General features: G+C 52.2%; 1 protein-coding gene across 5 annotated transcripts in view; it reads right to left on the bottom strand.

The window, feature by feature from the left end:
- PKNOX2 (PBX/knotted 1 homeobox 2) overlaps positions 1–17,734 on the bottom strand; it is a 253,282-nt gene that overhangs the window by 66,269 nt on the left and 169,279 nt on the right. For all 5 annotated transcript variants that reach the window (XM_046684526.1, XM_046684530.1, XM_046684528.1 and 2 more), the window contains one exon: positions 10,679–10,787. In XM_046684526.1, coding sequence (XP_046540482.1) covers positions 10,679–10,765 — 87 coding nt within the window. In that variant the 5' untranslated portion in view covers positions 10,766–10,787. The remainder of the gene's footprint in view (positions 1–10,678; positions 10,788–17,734) is intronic.

The following is a 17,734-nucleotide window of genomic DNA, read 5'->3' as shown; positions in this document are numbered from 1 at the left end:
AGGTGGCAGCATTCCCTAAAAGGCCGCCCCGCTGTGAGCTGCAATGTTGTGTCCAGAACCTACACAGGGTTCTGTGGTTCTCATCTCCTCTTACCTGAGCCTCCTTTCTTGGGTCAAAGGCCCTGCGGCCACCACACCACACTCTTGCCTCCCACACACGCGACAGCCCCTGGATTCCTCTCTGTCATCTAGCTGGAACCAGCCCTGCCTTATGCTTGGAGTGAAAGGGCCCTGCCCCGATTCTTGGTTTGTGACACCTTGAGATGAAAGTTCCTAACCAACTGCACCCCCATCCTAAAATAGAGTGGGAGAAGTTGGGGGTTGTAAGCTGTGTGCATAGGACTGCAAAACCTGGAGGGGCTGAGAGATCCAATGCCCCAATGGTCCAGTCTGACCACGTAAATGAGCAGGAGATGTTTGTGGTGTGATTTAAGAGGTGCTGGGAAGCATATCTTGCCTGTCTACTGCAGTAGATGCTGGAATGCCCCACTGACGCTTTTGGTTCTGTTACGCATCTCCCTTTCCAAATTGGAGGGGGAGAGTGGCAGATTACGTGCTAATGAGCTAAAAAAAATCTCGATAGCTTATTATACGTTCAACAATAAACCTGGGCAATAATTTAGTGTCATCCCCATTTTATATATGAGAAAACAGAAGCCCACAGAGGTGAAGAAACTGCCAGCAAACACAGACAGTTTGTGCAAAGGTTGGGGCAAGAACAAGGGCTTTCTGACTAATCATACTGTGTGAATTGTTGTATTTAATAACTTTTTTTTGAAGAGGAGAATGGGAAGGTTTATTTCCCCCTGAGTGAAAAAGGGGGCAGAAGAGGAAGGGAGCTAGAATCAGAATGAGGCTTCCGCTCCCAGCACATGGTCTTGTGTTTCTATCTAGTTCACCCCGTCCCCACTGCCAGCCCGGTTTCCCCCATGCCCCACCCAACCTCTCAGACACGAGTCAAGGCAATTCCCCAAACGCTGGTCGTTCCGTGTGGAACCCAAACAGGAGGTCCTGGATGGTTTATTCATCAACAGTGGCTCAATGCTACTGTGTTCACTTCCCTCGGAGGCTGCGGAGAAGCCTCACCACACAGGGCTGCATCAAGGTTGGTCAAGGCCTCCTGCCAGCTTCCATTCAGAGTTCCTTTCTTTTACTCATGGGAGGTGGGAGCACATGGCTCAGAAGGAGGGATGACACCACACTCTTTCTAGCACCCCACAGAGGTAGTTTCCTGGAGGCATTGGCACCGGATAGCACTGAATCCCACCTTTTCCCCTCGCTGCTGAGCAACCTTGGATATGGAACTTTCCCTTTTGGGCTTCAGTTTTCTCATCTGTGAAATGGCAGTGATGCTCCCTACCTCCCATCACCATTGTGAGGATTGCTGTCTCCTTCAGTGGATGCTGGCTGAGCATCAACAACAGGTCATGCACAAGGGGTCATGTGCTTCCACGGCCCTGAGCACACTGTTTAGCTACATCTGCTTACTTGTCTCTCTCCTCCATTAGATGTGGGGTCCTGGAGGGCAGGGACCACATCTTTGCTGTTGACTGTTACAGCCACAGTGTCTGATACAGAGAGTGTCCAAAATAGCTACTGAAGCAGGGATGATTGGCAATGGAGTGGGTAGGCCTTTCTATCAAACGGTTCCTTTTCGGCTACACATTTACCTTCTTGACCCTGAATGCCTCAAGCCACAACAGAGAAGTTACAGTCTCTGACCACATATTTATTGGGAGTCATGGGCACCCAGCCCAGAGCTGGAGATAATGGGACACAGCATGGTGCACTGGCATGAGCATCTACTCCAGCTTGACTCTCTGCTTGTGTGACTTGGGCAAGTTACTCAACCTCATCCATAAAATGGGAGTAAAATTCCTAAGGTAGAGTTGATAGAATTAAATGAGATAAAGTACGCAAAGCATCTGGCATTTAATAGATTCTCAGCATATGGTAGTTATTATTAACGTAACCCACACAACCTGCAGCCCACACTCAGCTGCTTTCGCTCCTGTTACGTGAGCTGCCCTGGGGTCCTGCCCCCAGTGAAGGAACCCACTCCCCAGGAAGCGCTCAGGGAGTGGGGCAGGCTTGGGCTCAGGTGCAGGGAGAGGGTGCTGTGGTGTCATGGAAGGAGACATTACTCATCACCAGCTATGCCACTTTGGGCAAGTGATTGTTCCTCTAATCCTCAGTTTCCTTACAAGGTAAAAATGGAGCTAGTAAAACCTCTTTCCAGGGTCCTGGGAGAGCACATGCGAGGGTGCACTGCACACAGTAGATGCTCAGTAAACCTTGGTTTCTAAGCATTTTTAACACTTCCTTTTCCTAGCCTTCTGCTCTGAATCCAAATCCCACTCCCTGTCCATAATCTGCCCCAGATGCTCCAGCACCCACACCTCCCATGTCCCCGTACACACACCCTTCCTCCCACAGCAGGCCTTGCTCTTTGTGACTCTTACACCTACGTACCTCTCACAGGGTCCTTTCTGCAAACCCTGGGCAACCTAGGCCTGCACCTTCTCAGCATCACTCAGCACCAACACTCCTCCTAAGGGGACACTCCCTCTTCTGAGCCCTCCACCTGGCCCCAGGCAGGGTGGGAGATGCCCATCCCCAGTGCCTGCCCACCAGGCCAGGGAAGACTTGTGCTCTGGAGAACATTGGTGGCTGCAGAGGCCTGGCCCACTAGGGGCCGCTGAGGCTCCAGCAGGGCTGGGCTGGGCTTGCTGGGGAGCTGGCACTCTCTGCAGCACCAGGGCAAGCCGGTAAGGCGGGATCTGGTTTCCTCACAACCAGGAGAGAGTCCAAGGACCTGGGAGGAGGTCAGAGCTTGAAGCCACTTGGTAAATATCAGGTTTGGCCTGAACAGGTGGAAGGCAGCAAGGGGCATGGCTGATGTTTTTAGGGGGAGAGCGCAGCCCACAGGACGCTCCAGGCCTGGACCTGTTCTCTGACCCTGGCCTTGTCTCTGGAGCAACCCTCTCCTCCCCACACCCTGTACCCCATCAGACCCTGCTGCAGAGGGTCGCATGAACACATGCCTTTGCTCCCACAGCTGCCTCAGCAGGAAACATCCACCTTTCTCCCAGCGCTGCCTCCCTCCTGCCCCCTCCTGCCATGTGTAAACCTACCCCTCTTCCCAGACTCAGCTGCAGCATTGACTCTTTCAAGAAGCCTTTCCCAATTCTCCACAGCCCCCAGACCCGGGGGACCTTGATCCCTACCTCAACTGTGTATGTGTCAACCTTAACACCTGTAATACTTCAGGGCCCTTATTTGTCTGTCTCCCTGAGTGGACAGGCTTCCCAGCTCCCATCACCATGCTGGCTCATAGTTAGCTCCCAGTGTGTTTGCTAAATGATTGAATGACTGACTGAATGAGGGAATAAGAGAGTGATGTTTTAAAAAGGCTCAGGGAGGGGCTGGCCCAGTGGCATAGTGTTTAAGTTCGTGCGCTCCACTTCAGCAGCCTGGAGTTCACTGGTTCGGATCTCGAGCGGGACCTATGCACTGCTCAGCAAGCCATGCTGTGGCAGGCGTCCCACATAGAAAATAGAGGAAGATGGGCAGAGATGTTAGTTCAGGGCCAATCTTCCTCAAAAAAAAAAAATAAATAAAAAAGAGTCAGGGATCCAAAATGGAAGAGGTCAACGAAATCTCCTTCAAATATCCCCCAACCCCATCAGTAAAGGGACATGAAGGGCTGGCAGCAGAGCCAGGGCAGCCCAGATAAGTTCGAAGAGGCTCCTGGAAAAGCCAGCGTAGGTCACATACATTCTGATCCCAGGGCCGACCAGACAGAACAAACTACAGAAAAATTAATTTAGTGGTGTAGAATGGTGGTGTGGGGGGGGGCGGGGGGCGCTGTCTTAATGAATTTTAAAAGGGGTTTGTAGGCAGTGGCTCACAAAATGAGTCTTGTAAAATGTTCACTGGCCTGGCCTGCACTCCTGGGGTGTTACTGACATGTGGCTAATAGGAAGAAGGCTATGGACTTGGATCCAAGTCTTTCACATCCCAGCTTTGTGCACTTTCCTGGGAACTGTCTGCTCCCCACCCTTCCCATGCATCCCTGGAGGACCGCTCACTTGCATAATAGTCCCAAACCAGTGATTTCCAGTAGGCCTTTTAGGGGTCATATCAGAATCTCAGCGTGTGCATGCCTGTGTGTGTGTTGGGGGTGTGTTTACAGCTAGAGGCTCATATTTGATATGACTACTGTGTTCCTAATAAAAAGCAGAGTAATTAAAGTTCAATCCAATCTTGGCTCCTGGAGATGTACAGAAGACAGGGTGGAAATCAGTGTCAGGGTCATGGGTGAGCAGAGGCCAGGAACCACCCAGGGAACCACCCTCTACTTTTCATACCCACACTCTTAACAATCCTGTGAGGCAGGGGGCCAGAAATTATTCCCATTTTACCAATCGGAAACGAAGGCCCAAAATGGACCATCAGTTCCATGAGGGCAGGAACTATTAATTTTGTACCCAGTACACAGCACAAGGTCTGAAGACCTACCAACAGCACTCAATATATATTATGCATCAAATAGATGAGTGAATGAGAGAAATGGTACTGAAATTACTTGCCTACATGTGTATAATTCATCAGCAGTGGAGCTGGGACAAGGCCTAGGATTCCTGAATTTCTACTACATTGACTCATCCCTCTGTTCCTCCTCCAGACCACAAACTCCAAGGACAACGAGCACCTTTGGGCCCTTATTCACCCATCCCCCCTTCTGCCAGGCCACACAGACACCGGAGCTCCTAGAAGATTGCACCGGAAAGGCAGGAAGGCAAGTCCAAGCACTCCTCAGGCCCGCTGCTGACTTTGGTCACCTGTTCCCTGATTTATTTTAAGCTTTGTATACTGGGCCATTAACTATTTTTGTAGCTGTTTAGGGCACTCATCTTGCTTGGAGGCAAGAGGATAGACAATAAAATCTCTGTGTTTTGGGTAAATATCAGAATTAAGGTAGTAATTTCATCAAATAAAAAACCTAGACAAGGCCATTAGAGTGAGTGTTTCTTCACAAGCTTACAAGTCCTGTTGCCAGCCCACCGTCTCCTAAGTGGGGCATGGAGGCCCCATGGTCGGACCTGAAGGCTGTTTTTGCCTTTTACACATGAAGAATCCAGGTCTTGAGTGGGCTGGAGTTCAGGGATATGTCCAGTTCAAAGACATGGGTGGCCCAAGCAGGCCATGGAGAGATGTCATTATGCACAAAGAGAAGAAAGGCCCAGCAGAAAATAAAAAAGAAAGAGGAGTCCATTCGGATGAGTCAAAGCAAGGGAAGGCAGGTCACCCATGTGGTCCCTGGGGTGTTGCCCCCAGGGGCAGAGGGAGCCATCAATCACAGCCGGAGAAAAGGCTTAGGGGGACTTTCAAAGCTGCTGAATTAACTCTATTGCAGCAAAGCGAATGTGTTTCACAGGCAGCTGAGCAGAGGGCCCTGCAAGGCAGGGGGCTCCAGCCCTTAAAGAGATGAGACGAATGTGAAGTGAGAAAACATCTGAACCCGCTTCTGCCCGTCACAGCTGTGTGGCCTGGATGGGGGCCATTCACAGCCAGGGGCCCCAGCCACCCCCTCTGCCTCCAGTTAATGAAACCAGCATGGGGATCCTAATGACTGATCAAAGCCCATCCAGCTTCCCCAGGATGTCTGCTCCCCGGGCCCGCCCAGAGTGGGAATGGCGCTAGGACAGGGAGGGAGAGAAGGTCCTCAGAGGAGAAGAGGGGAAGAGAGATGGGTCTAGCCTCCCCCAACATGGCTGGCCCAGCCTTAGCCTTCCTGTTGTGGGATGGGAGAGATAGCATCATCTTGACCCCAGATCTCCAAGTAGTTTCCTGGAGTCTTGGACACTATTCTTCTGACTCTGAGGATTGTGGGAAGATGGAGGAACACAGCTTTTGCCAAAACGTCCCAAGCAAATGCTTGACTTCCTTCTGAAGTCTGAGCCACCCATACTGGGTTCTACTTTGCCTGTCTCCCCTCCCTCTGGTCAGTAATGAGGATGCATCCTTGGTGAATTGCCAAAACCCTTCTAATATCACCCATCATCAAGTCATCCTACGTAGGCACCTCACTATTTACCTATCAATTTGTTCCTAATCTAAACTGTTAACTGAGTGCCTGCATTCACAGAGGGCTGTGCCTAGTGGGTCAGACTAGGAGCCACTGGGATTTCTGCTTTCTAGACAAATGCACATGCAGCCCGACATGCTGGGCACACGCAGACGGAGGAATACTAAACATTGAATTCATGCACAAATAGACCAGATAAAATATTTGTCTTGTCTATAAGCCAAGGGCAAAGATATTTGTGGAACAGTAGGTATGTGTGTAGGTTTGAGAAGAGTGGGGGGAGGCGGCTGATAGCAGGAGCTTTTGTGTGTGAGTAAGGTGAGGGTGGAGAAGCTGGTGCTTCACTAGAAAGTCCGGATGGTTTCCTGAAATTGCTGGTGGAGCTACAGAAGGGAGAACTTGGCTTGGTGGGTGATGTTGCTTATGGAGTGTTACAGGAAATGGGCGGACATGAGTGACACTTCAGAGGTGAAGAGAGAATACACGAGTGAAGGGTATATGCCTAGAAGGAGTGAGAAGGTGCTTGTGTCACCACAGAAATTCTGGGAGAGACACTGGAGTGACACATGTAGTAGAGAACATATTCAAGAGTTCCATTAGGATCAGTGGGGGCGTGGGGGCAATGAGGTGGGGGGTTGTGAAAGTCCAGTGACAGATGGCCAGGCTGTGGCAGAGATGTAGAAGAATGGAAGGAGGGTGTTATAGGAATTCACATACTCTATTGAACGGAGGGACCACACACCTCGTTCATATCCAGGTCTCCCTGGAGATAATGTTTTCATTAAACAATCATTGCAGATCCACGATCCCAGTGACTTGCCCCTCCCTCTCAGGGCATAAACTGAGGGTCTGGATCAAAGGCTCAGCTATGGCAGGCTGGAGTTGAGGTACTGTAGTTAGACAGCAGAGGGTGCTGCGACCCTGACAGAATTTAACAGGAAGCCACCAGAAGGAGGAAGCAGGCCACAAGAAGGGTTTCAGTGGGTTGTTGCTTTTGCACTTTCTAAACGTACGGTCTATCTTTAGTGCACAATAAACACAGAGTGACATCCTTACAAGTAATCATGGAGTTTCCCCAGGATGGGTTGAAACAGAACCGAGGGGCCAGAAGCTGCTTGGCCATCATACCACTTGGCTTGTGCCCAAATAGCATGGGGCCATAACCATTAGCGCTTCTCTACTAAAATGGGAATTAAAAAAAGCCTCCCTCATTTTTAATAACTTTATTCCCCAAACTTCAAAAATGAAATTGCCAACTTAAGAACTTGCCTTGAAAAAAAAAATTCTAATTTATTATAAAGAAGGTCCGGGGCTTGGGAATTTTTTAATGCAGATTCCTAATTTTCCAAAGTGAGATTCTCCTGTGCATTTGAATAGATTATGCTCAGTATTGCTAGCCCTTAGCACAACGGGAACATTATTAAAACGACTGCACAGGTCTCAGAGGAAGGGCTCTGCTGCTCGCTTTCTTTCTCATTTGGGGGACTTCGTATCACAGACTGTCCATTTTTGCCTGCGGAAGAAACTGGGTTTCTGAAGAGGTGATATGGAGATGTGCTCAGCTGTCCAGGCCTTGAGGAAACAAGTCGTACCAGGTCCAAAAGTAATGAGATTAGACCTGAAGGAACGAGGTGAAAGTGGGGAATCCTTTCCAGAGAGCCCCATTTAGGAAGTGATTCCCCTGTGTGCCTGACCCACGTTCCTTTTAGGCCGGGCTTTCCTGAGGACACTGAGTGTCAGAGAGGAGCTGGCTCTCTAGGATAATGAGCATGATGAGGGCAATGGAGCAGGGCATCCTCTGAGGACCTGGGCTCAGCCTCTTGAAAGCATAAAGTGAAGAAGACAGGAGGTCCATAGCAAGTTCCCCAGCAGAAAACTCACACGGAAGAGTCATTCCAAGGTGGGAGCCACTTCTAGGAGCCTCAAAGAGTGGGGAAAAGGGCCCCCCGAGAGCCACCTGGCCTCAAAGTCTCGCCCTCTCTGTAGAGAAGAGCTTCTCCCCAGGAGTCAGAGCTCTTTGTTCTGGGGACCTCCCCGACCTTCTCCATCCCACCCATTCCATCGCTGCCCTAACTCCTCCCCGTGAGCTCCCATCCTGGTCAGTTTCACTGGGAACCAGCTGGGCTCAGGGAAGGCCCATGGCAATCTAGCCGTGGCCTAGCCAAGGCCATAAATACCCTAGACCTTGGCCTGGTCACTTTACTGTGGACACTGAGACTTCCTCTCAGACACTTCATTCCTGGACCTCTGGGGCAACAAAGAGACGTGTAGCTTCTCCAGGACAAATCATTCCTTTGCTGTAAATGTGAGTATTTTCATTGGTGAAGTCCTGGTGGCTCCTCAGAGAGGAGAGCCTTGGGATAGTCCCTGTGTCAGGCTTCTGCTCCCAGGCCCTAGACGGGGAACTGGAGCCTCCCTTCCTCCCCCTAGATGCTAGAGCAGCTCAGTGGTGGCTTCCGGGGGGCTGAGCGCCTTAGGGCTGCAGCCCCATCGCCATCACCTTCCTCAGCAGCTGGGATGTATTAATTCTCAGTTGTGTGCTGAGACTTAAATTAGGCTCCTCTACTTAACTACACCCGGATCTGGATTCTTGGACAACACAGGCCCTCACTGCAGCTCTCCTGCTAATCCCCACCAAACCCAAACTTCTCCCAGCTGCCCAGGCAGGCAAAACGGGGTGAGTGGGAGGGAGGGAGGTGGCGGCCACCAGCTGTGCTCTCTGACCTCTTGGCCTTACCCTGAGTCTGTCCCCGAGCCTTGGGTATGAGGGTGTGGGCCTCCGCACGTACCACCTGCTAAATACAGGAAGCTTCCCCATGTGCGTTCCCTACTCCTACTGTGGAGCTTGAAGAGCAGTCTCCAGCTACAAAAGAAATGGAGCTAAAGTTCCTGCCTCTTAATTAATACCCCAGGGGTCCCTGACACTGCCTGAGCAGACAAGGAAATGGGTCTGTGTCTACTGAGGAAGGACAATGCTTGCCCCCATTATGGCCCCTTGGTTCCTAGGTTTCCACCAGTCCCTGCCTCTGTCTGTACTTCATCTCTGGGACCTGGGACTATAGAGGGAAGGGCCTTGACATAGTGTTGGACACCTGGAAGCTTTCAAATAGAGGACCTATATAAACACCAAGCCCCAACCCTGGTCATTCATGGAGCTACTGACGTGGGCAGAGGGTTTGCCAAATAACGAGGTTGGGTTGGGGAGAGACTAGGAGGGAACATGGAGTTGGTCTGTGAGAGCAGGAGGGGGGAACAAATGGACACGTGCTCAAAGGTCAGTGAATGACCAGAGCTGCTGGACTTTCAGGGGAGAGAAGTCAGTGGTGGCCCGCATGCCAGATACTCTGTGAAGAGTGAATTCCATGGAGGGATAAGGACAGAGAGAGCTGCTATGCTCCCACTAGGCTGGGGGTGTCAGGGCCACAGGACCTAAGGTGAACAAAAGTCTGCCCACCCCGCACCTGCATCCTAATATCCCTGTCATGCTGCATAGATCTTCCGTGTGGTGGGTGAGAAGGGCTGCATTTGAAAGGCTGACGAGCCAGGGAGAGCAGGGCACGTCAGAGAAGGCTGCCGAAGAAACTGAGGATGGCTGCCGGGCACACGGGGGCGCTCACTGCACACCGTTACATGAATAAATATTTCAGCCGGCTGCATTTCACATTATAGTTGCTCAATAAATAATTATTGAATGAATATTGACTTGGGAGACCAGGGTAGAGAAAAAAAGAGTGTGTGAAGGTAAAGCCGGAGAATGAAACCTTCTGAGAAAGCACAGCCACATAACTAACTCAAAAGATCCTAGTGTGGAGGGGAGGCCCATACGGGGGAAGCGAAGAGCAGAAGTGATCACCTCAAGGACTGTGGGAGCCCAACCCACAAAAGCTGGGCCAGGCCTCCAGGAGGAGGAGAAGAGATAATAGGGAGACAGGGGTAAGCCAGTGCCTTCTGCAGGAGTTGCAACCAGGTGGGAGTCTCAGAAGAACTTGGCGGGGGAGCTGCTGTTGCTGTGTCTGAGCTGAGGGACGGAAACTGGGACCCAGAGGGAAAGGGTTGGAAGGTGTAGAGAAAGGGTCCTGGCCTTTTTCTGGAGAGAAGCAGAGAAGAGCCCTGAAGAGACTGGAGATTCCTCCAATAGGCAGGGAGAGAAGGACCGGATGTAATGGTGCAGTGACCAGTGAATAGGGGGGTCGGTACAAAGGAACCTCTAATTAAGAAGTTTCCCAAAACAATCAAAGGCAGCCTCGATTTACCTGTGCCTGGGTCTCCCCGAGCAAGGGCTTGGGCAGGACGTTTGTCTGACGTCTGCTCTGACTGTGAACAGGACCATGACTAGGTGCTCTAGGCAACAGTGTGAGGTGCTGGCAACAGAGTGACCCACGCAGGGTCTCAACCTGGTGTTTTGTCAAATGCAATGACTCCCTCTGGGGGTCTGTGTTTTCTGGGCTCTTTCCAGAGAGGCATCCCCAGGCCCAATAGGGAAGAGCCCAGAGAAAGCCAGGACACAGCTGAGGGAGGCCTAGCCCTGCCCTCCGCCCCAGGGAAGGCCACCGCACCCCCTTCCCAGGCTGGTCAGTCGGCACTCACCTGCGGGCTGTCCTGGTAGGGTGGGGGAGGGACATTCTGCGTGGCCATCATCGTCAGAGCGGGGGCTGGGGAGGCATGTTGCATCATGGGATTGATTCACATCGAGGATCTGTGGCAGGAGAAAGGGGGCCGCACCGTTAATACGCTGAGCGCAGGGAGCCCTGGGGACCAGCCGGCTGGACATGTTCTCAGGCTGGGCCACCTGGACTAACTGGATACAGCAGGGGCTGGAGGCCCTTCAGGGGAACACGTGAGAGCCGAGAGGAGAGGCCTGGGTGGGGAGGGGCACGCTGTGCTATTTTGACTTGAAAGAACAAGATTCAAATCATAGGTAAAACAACCTGTCCACTCCAGCCACACTTTGTTCAGCATCAGCTCCAGCCTGGCAGCGGGGAGGTTGGGAGGGGCCTTGGCTGGTGGCAGCACAGGGGGACTGGAGGCCATCTTGTGGACACCCCACAAGACAAGGGTGCTTTCCCTTTCCCAGGCCTTCTAGAACAGCCACCTACACTCTCAGGGCAGAAGACTTTACGCCTTTCCAGTTCCAGTTCCCACCTCTCTGGCCTCGGGGTCTCCACACTCCAGACTAAGCCCTCCCCGGTGAGCTTACCACAGCCCCTAGCAGTGGAAAGGGAGGTGGGGGGCTGGTCCACCTCCTCAGGGTGTGGGGTAAGCAGCCCACAGGTGACTACTTGGAGATCTTCCTGGAAGGGAAAAGGCAGGGAAACATCCGAGAGCCTGAGTGAGCCCTTTCTAGGTGTGTGCTTGTTACTACGGGCACACGGAGGCGCCTGCACATTCTTTGAAGAAGACTTCCCTTAGCCTTCATTCAATACAGATCACAGGCATGTGGGTCCAGAAGAGCTGTCATAGGTGAATGGTCCACCCCCCTCTTACAGAGGAGGTGACACAGGCCAAGAGGAGTGATGTGCATATGTGTAGGGGAGCGATAGTGAAGCAAGGATTAGACCACAATCTCCGATTCCCAGTTCCTGGTCTGCTCCACTGTACCACCGCTACCCCATCACCTGGAAGCGAGCTGCTCCCACCGGCCCTCAAGTTTTCTTCTTGAGCCAGAACATGGTGCAGTAAGTGGAGACAACCTGGCAGTGCCACCCAAGGAAACAGAATGCCCAGAGCTGTTTAGTTACAGAAAATGTCCTGAAATATTTAGAGCTGGAAACCGTGGGCTAGTTGCCCCGTGCAGGCCTGTCCACTGGGGACATTGAGATGCCCAGGGACCTCTGTGGAGTGCAGGAACTCTCCTGCTCCTGTGGAGGGCGCCTGTGAGCACAGCACTCAGACCCTCCCTCCCGTCTCCCTGAGGGTGCTCTCAGGCTTCATTCTCTTCCCCTCATGCCCTCCCGTCTCCTCCCTAGGGTCCTCCAAAATGTTCACAGCCCTGAATTCTGTGGGAATTTGAGGGTGTTTTGGAGCTGCCTAAGGAAAGAGGCTGGTCTCCGGGGCCCTATGAGGGTGTGGGTATGTGAGTATGTGTGTGTTGTTGTTTCAGTTTTTTTTCAAGAAGAGGAAGAAATAGAACCTCTGGCCTGACCTGAGTGTCCGAAGTCCCAGGTCTGCTTTGACCTTAAGTGCACATGTGAGACCACTGGAAATTCAGGTGTTCGGTCAACGAACGTTTATCAAGTATCAACTACATGCAAAAAACTATGCTGGGGGAAGATGGGCCATCAGGATGTCTTTGCAACAAAGTCACTCAGGGTCTCCCTGTCCCCCACACGCTAGACACCAAGATCCAGCCTTTACTTTTGCAAAGAGGCTCAGAAGGGAGCCAGTCTCTTTAGGAAGGGGACCAATGCCTATTTCCATGGCTGGGTTTGTCTGGGTGGCAGTAAACATCCAAAGAAGGCAAGAGCAGACCAAAGAGGGTTCCAGAGAAAAAAAGAGGATACAGACTCTTTGAGACATCAGAAAGAAGATTCCAGAATTAAGCCCTTGGAGATATTAAAATGAGTGTGGAATCTCTCTTTTGGACCCTGAGGGAATAAAGGAAATAGGGATATTTCAGGAGTGTGTTAGGTTCAGCCTTTCCTGGAACTCTGGTAGGTGAGGTAACTTTGGTGGGGGCCTACGGACCTGCCATCAGGACCCCTTCCCTGGAGCACCGATCTTAGAGGCTCCTTGGCTAGAGAAAAGCGAGCCGCTGTGGCACTGCAGTGCCAGCAGCCTCCAGAAGAGGGAGCTGGGGGGCAGAGTCTGGGCTGGGAGCTCCCTCTGGGCCGCTTTTCTCTCCTCTTAGGGGCAACTGGTTCCCTTTAACCTCAGGTTTGGGTGTTCTGGTAACCTCATTCTACAGATGAGAAAGTCATAGTGAAGGCAAAGAAAAGGAAGCTCACTGAGAAGGATTTAGGCTAAAGAGATTAGTCATTAATCTGCATTCTTTTGTTGACTGTCCAATGACTGGGAGGTAGAGTCATTTTAGAGTCGCTGTCCCTAGAAATGTTTGCAACAGCACCAGGATTGCCCTGCCCAGGGTAAGAAGGAATGGTTAAGAGCACTCTGCATCCAGAAACAACCACCGTCGAGGCTGAGAGGAGATTTTTCTCTTCAGAGCCCGCTGGGCTGTGGAGCAGGGGCTAGACCTGCCTCGCCAGAGGACACAGGAACAATTTTCTGAGGACCAGATGGCCTTTGCCCCTCCCCCGCCCCCTCACTGGGGTCACCACAGGCCACTAGGCTACTGCCCCATTGCCCTCTGGGGGCTTCTCCTGCAAGAGAACAGGAGGCCTTTTCATCAGGGGCTTAAGTTCTCTTCTCTGCTCACTCAGGCACAGAAGCCTCTGGTGACTTGACACTGGCGGGACCCCGTGCCCATCTCTGGAAGCTGGCTCTTTTCTTCACACCACTCCAGCCACACACGCACACCCCCATCCTTGGGGAACCCCACTAGCTAGGTTTGGGGAGCTGAGAGGCCATGTGGAAGCATCCTGGAGAGGAATGTGGGGATCTGACTTCTCTTGTGGGAGATTCTACACTGGGGGGGGGGGGGGGGGGGGGAGGGAGAACTCCCTGAGCAATTACCAGGTGCCCAGCCCTTTGGGAGAACCTGCCCTTTTTTGCACTGTCTTTGGGTGTAGGGAGGCCAGCGGCAGGCCTGAGCTCCAGAAACCCAGCCGGGGCGTCTGAGCATTCGTCAGTGGCTCGGAGAGGCTGCTCCGCCCTGTCCAGAGGCCCCAGCGCTGTTACCAGACACCAGGGCACTCGAGGGAGCACAGCCAAGACTGCAGATGGAGGACACACGAGGAACAATTTACCAGAGACATTTCCCATGGAGAAGAGGCTCACGTCAAAAGATTGTTTTTAATGCTGAAAACCTTTATTATATGACAGCTAGGAGGGGTAAAGAAACAAACCTAATGCAAAATGCAAACCCCACAAAGATATCCAAGAAGAAATAATTTGCGTTACTGATATTATCATCAAAAGGAGCTAAAAATGCCCTTTACAGAGCTCAGGAGCCGAATGAGGCAGTGTGCACACGTTGGGGTGGGTGGGGGCATGAAAGGACATCCCTTTAGGAAGGAGGAGGGGGTAGCCCAAGAGCATGGGGAGGCCCGCAGTCTGGAACCCACACAACAGTGTGTTGACAAACAGGCTTAGGAAAAAAATACCAAGCTCGTTAGGAAGGAGCTCATTAGGACTTGTTGACATGAAACCCATTAGACCAATTAACATTCCATTAACGGCCTGGGGCACCAAGGGGTTAATGCTGCCCAGCAGTAATTGGGCTGGGGTGCCGGGTTGGGGGCTCAGGGCCTTAAGGATGAGAAACAAGGTCTAATTGGGAACTCTGTGGCCAGCTGGCCTGACAGACAGCATTTGTTCTTGCCCCCTGACCCTAGCTGAGACTGCACTGCATCTGGTACTGAGGTAGCAGAGGGGAGGAAGGGACTTCCCTTGACTTCTCCACTGTTCCCGATGCCCCAGACTGGAGACTGGGCGATGGTTGGCACAGGAGAAGGTTGGGGGCTATTTCCACACTCTTGGACTCTGATGGTTTTGTTTTCCTCATCCATCCCTCCCCTCTCCCTTTCTGGTCCAGTTTCTCTCTCAGTCTCCAGGGAAGTAAGTCCCCTCCTCTTACAAAAGCTCTTTGGAGAAGCCAGAATCCTTGAGGCCCCAGAGCCTAATTCATCTGAAGAGTGTTGTAGTTTAGGGCAGAGGAATGGGGGGAGGGAGCACCGGCCCTGAGTTTCCCGTCCTCCCTTCTTCCCTCCTTCCATTCTTCCCTCCTTCTTTCCCTTCTTCCCTCCTTCCATTCTTCCGTCCCTCCTTCCATTCTTCCCTCCTTCCTTCCCTTCTTCCCTCCTTCCATTCTTCCCTCCTTCCTTCCGTCCCTCCTTCCATTCTTCCGTCCCTCCTTCCATTCTTCCCTCCTTCTTTCCCTTCTTCCTTCCATTCTTCCCTCCTTCCCTCCTTCCCTTCTTCCCTTCTTCCTTCCCTCCCTCCTTCCATTCTTCTCTCCTTCCCTCCTCCTTTCCCTCCTTCCCTCCTTCTTTCCCTCCTTCCATTTTTCCTTCCTTCCCTCCTTCTTCACCAGGGCAGCTAAGAGACCCTGTTGAGGACCTGTGGGAGCTCTTCTCTGTCCCCTGACACACACTAGCAGGATTTTCATTATTTTCTTTCCCTTGCTACAAGTAGAGGCTGAGGAAGTCCCATCCCCTGTCTGGGCCTCCGTTTCCTCATCTGTAAACTCCCATGATCGGAGCCTGTGCTTAGAACCAAAACGTCTGGATTCCACATCCAGCCCTGCCACTTATCTGTGGCCTGTACAAGTCACTTTCCCTCTCGGGCTGCAAAATGAGGGGTTTCACCAAAATATTCAGAAGTCTTTGCCCATGGTTAGCACTCAACACAAGCTTTGTTGAATGGAATGGAAATAGTTGGATTGTAGCTTCATTCCAAAGCCCAGCCAGCTCTCTCTTCCCTTCCTCACTTCTCATTTGAGAGCGAGGGAAGGAGGGCCCTGAGGCCAGAGAGGCAGGAGCCCTCCCCAGTCCCGGGCCCAGAAGCCCCCAGGTCGTTACCACTCCCCACCGCAGGCCACCACTCTGAGCAGCTGCCCGGGCCTGGGTTCTGACGTCTAGACAGATTTGCAGGAGGCTAAAATAACACAATGAACTCAGCAGGAGGGACCAAAAGGCTGCATTAGTAACCTGGCTGGCTTCAACTTCTCCCATCGGAGAGGCCGCCTCAACCCTGGCGCAATCCGCAATCTCGTTTATTTTCCTTCCGCGGAGAGCCTCGTCCCACATGAGTCTCCGGCCCAGCTCCTTTCCCAGAAGCGGCCTGTAGGTGGCGCGGCGGAGCCCCTTTAATTGCATTATGTAATAGAACCTGTTTACTAAATCATGCAATCAGTCGCCTTAGGATTTACAGTTTCGGATGTGTATAGAGAATTGGACTTTGAGTCAAATTTAAAAACAAATAAAAATGAGAGGCAGCTGTTGCTGATAGTGTGATATTCATCTTTTGGAAACAAATTCACCCCACTGCTATAAATTATGCCTGGAAAAAAAGTGTTGTTGGTGGGAAGGAGTTGGCTAGGTCTCCTGTGCTGGCAACTCACAGCGATGAATCTTGAAATAACGGTGTCAACCTGTCACTGATTTCATGTGACTCTGTGGATTTATCTAAAGAAACACAGGCGTGCGGGCCTGCATGCATGCACACACACACACACACACACACACCCCCCAGGTCTCTTCACAAAACCTGGTGAGGGCTAGAAATCTCAAGCTGAAAGCTGAGTGTCTGAGGAGCTCCATGGTCCCTGCGCCTTGGTGTGCAGCCAGCACTGGGTGGTGACAAGGGTGAGACCACTGTGGGGACAGCGGCAAGGATGGAGGTGACAGAGAGGATGCACCTGTGGGCAGGGAAGCTTTGAAATGTGAGACAGCCTGGCTGAGATGTTTCAAAGTGAGAGAGAAGTGAAGGCTCCTTGAGGAGTGATGGAGGCCCACCTCACCAGGAGCCGGCCCCCCTCACAGCACATCAGACACTGGACCTTTCCCTTTTCTCCCAGGTGTTCTGGAGCCAGGTGGAAGCTCAGGGGCCTGAGGTGACAGGAATGCTGTGACCTAGCACACGCTGCTTCCCCCCATCTTTCTGACTGCAGGGTGCTGGGGGCAAATGGAAGTCCTCTATTCTAAGACCAGGCTCAGAGTGGTGCATGGGCACGGGGAGGGTAATTGTGTCTGTGTTACTGAAGGAAGGATTGGGGAGGGGATCTGAGCTGGATTTGCACTCAGGATCAGACCCCCTGCTCACTGCATGTCCTGAGGATGGCTGGCTAAGAGGTAAAAAATAAGCCATCACTCCACCATTACCCAGGTCTCAGGGGACACTGAACCTGGCACAGAGCCCAAGTCCTTGCTGAATGTCCTAGCCAGGAGGGCCACTTCCCTGGTGCCTCTCGGTTCCTGCTTGGAACTCTCAGTGGGAAATTATTTTCTACTGACTTCAGCAAGAAGCAGATATGACAACCAGGATAGCAGGCAACTCAGACCTTATCTTGGCCACCCACAGCTCTCTGCACTAATTGTCATTTGCTCCCTTTCTGAGAAGCCTACCTGGGAGGTGGTGCTGGCTCCTGCCCTGTTATCATGACACTGGTCTCCGGGGGACAGAGTGGAGACAGAGGGGAAGTCAGCATGAGCTTTGACTAGGACTGCCGGCTTCTGACTTCCTGAGAGATGGGAAAATCTCTCACCACCTCTCTCCCCCTTCAGCCCTTACCTGCCAGGTGGAGCAAACGGTCTTTGGAGGGGTAAGAGCCTTCTGTGAAACCAGAGAACCCAGAGACCCTCCTGCTCTGTATCCCAGGAGTGTGGCATCCTCCAGATGGCCCGTGGTCCTCCTGCCAGGGGCCTCCACCTCCTCTCCTTTCCCCACCCCCAAAGCCATTTTGCTGTTTGCTCTTTTCTGGAATAACAATATGTCCCCTGTGCAGCTGGGTCAACAGGTCATTTATGTACTCCCTGACCCGGGCCTAGAGATGAGCAAAAGCTTGCTCGAGAGACCCAGTTCTGGGAG

The sequence above is a fragment of the Equus quagga genome, chromosome 14 (assembly GCF_021613505.1).
Source record: "Equus quagga isolate Etosha38 chromosome 14, UCLA_HA_Equagga_1.0, whole genome shotgun sequence".
NCBI lineage: Eukaryota > Metazoa > Chordata > Mammalia > Perissodactyla > Equidae > Equus > Equus quagga.
Note: the sequence above shows the minus strand (reverse complement) of the source record. Positions and strands in the feature narration are given on the sequence as shown.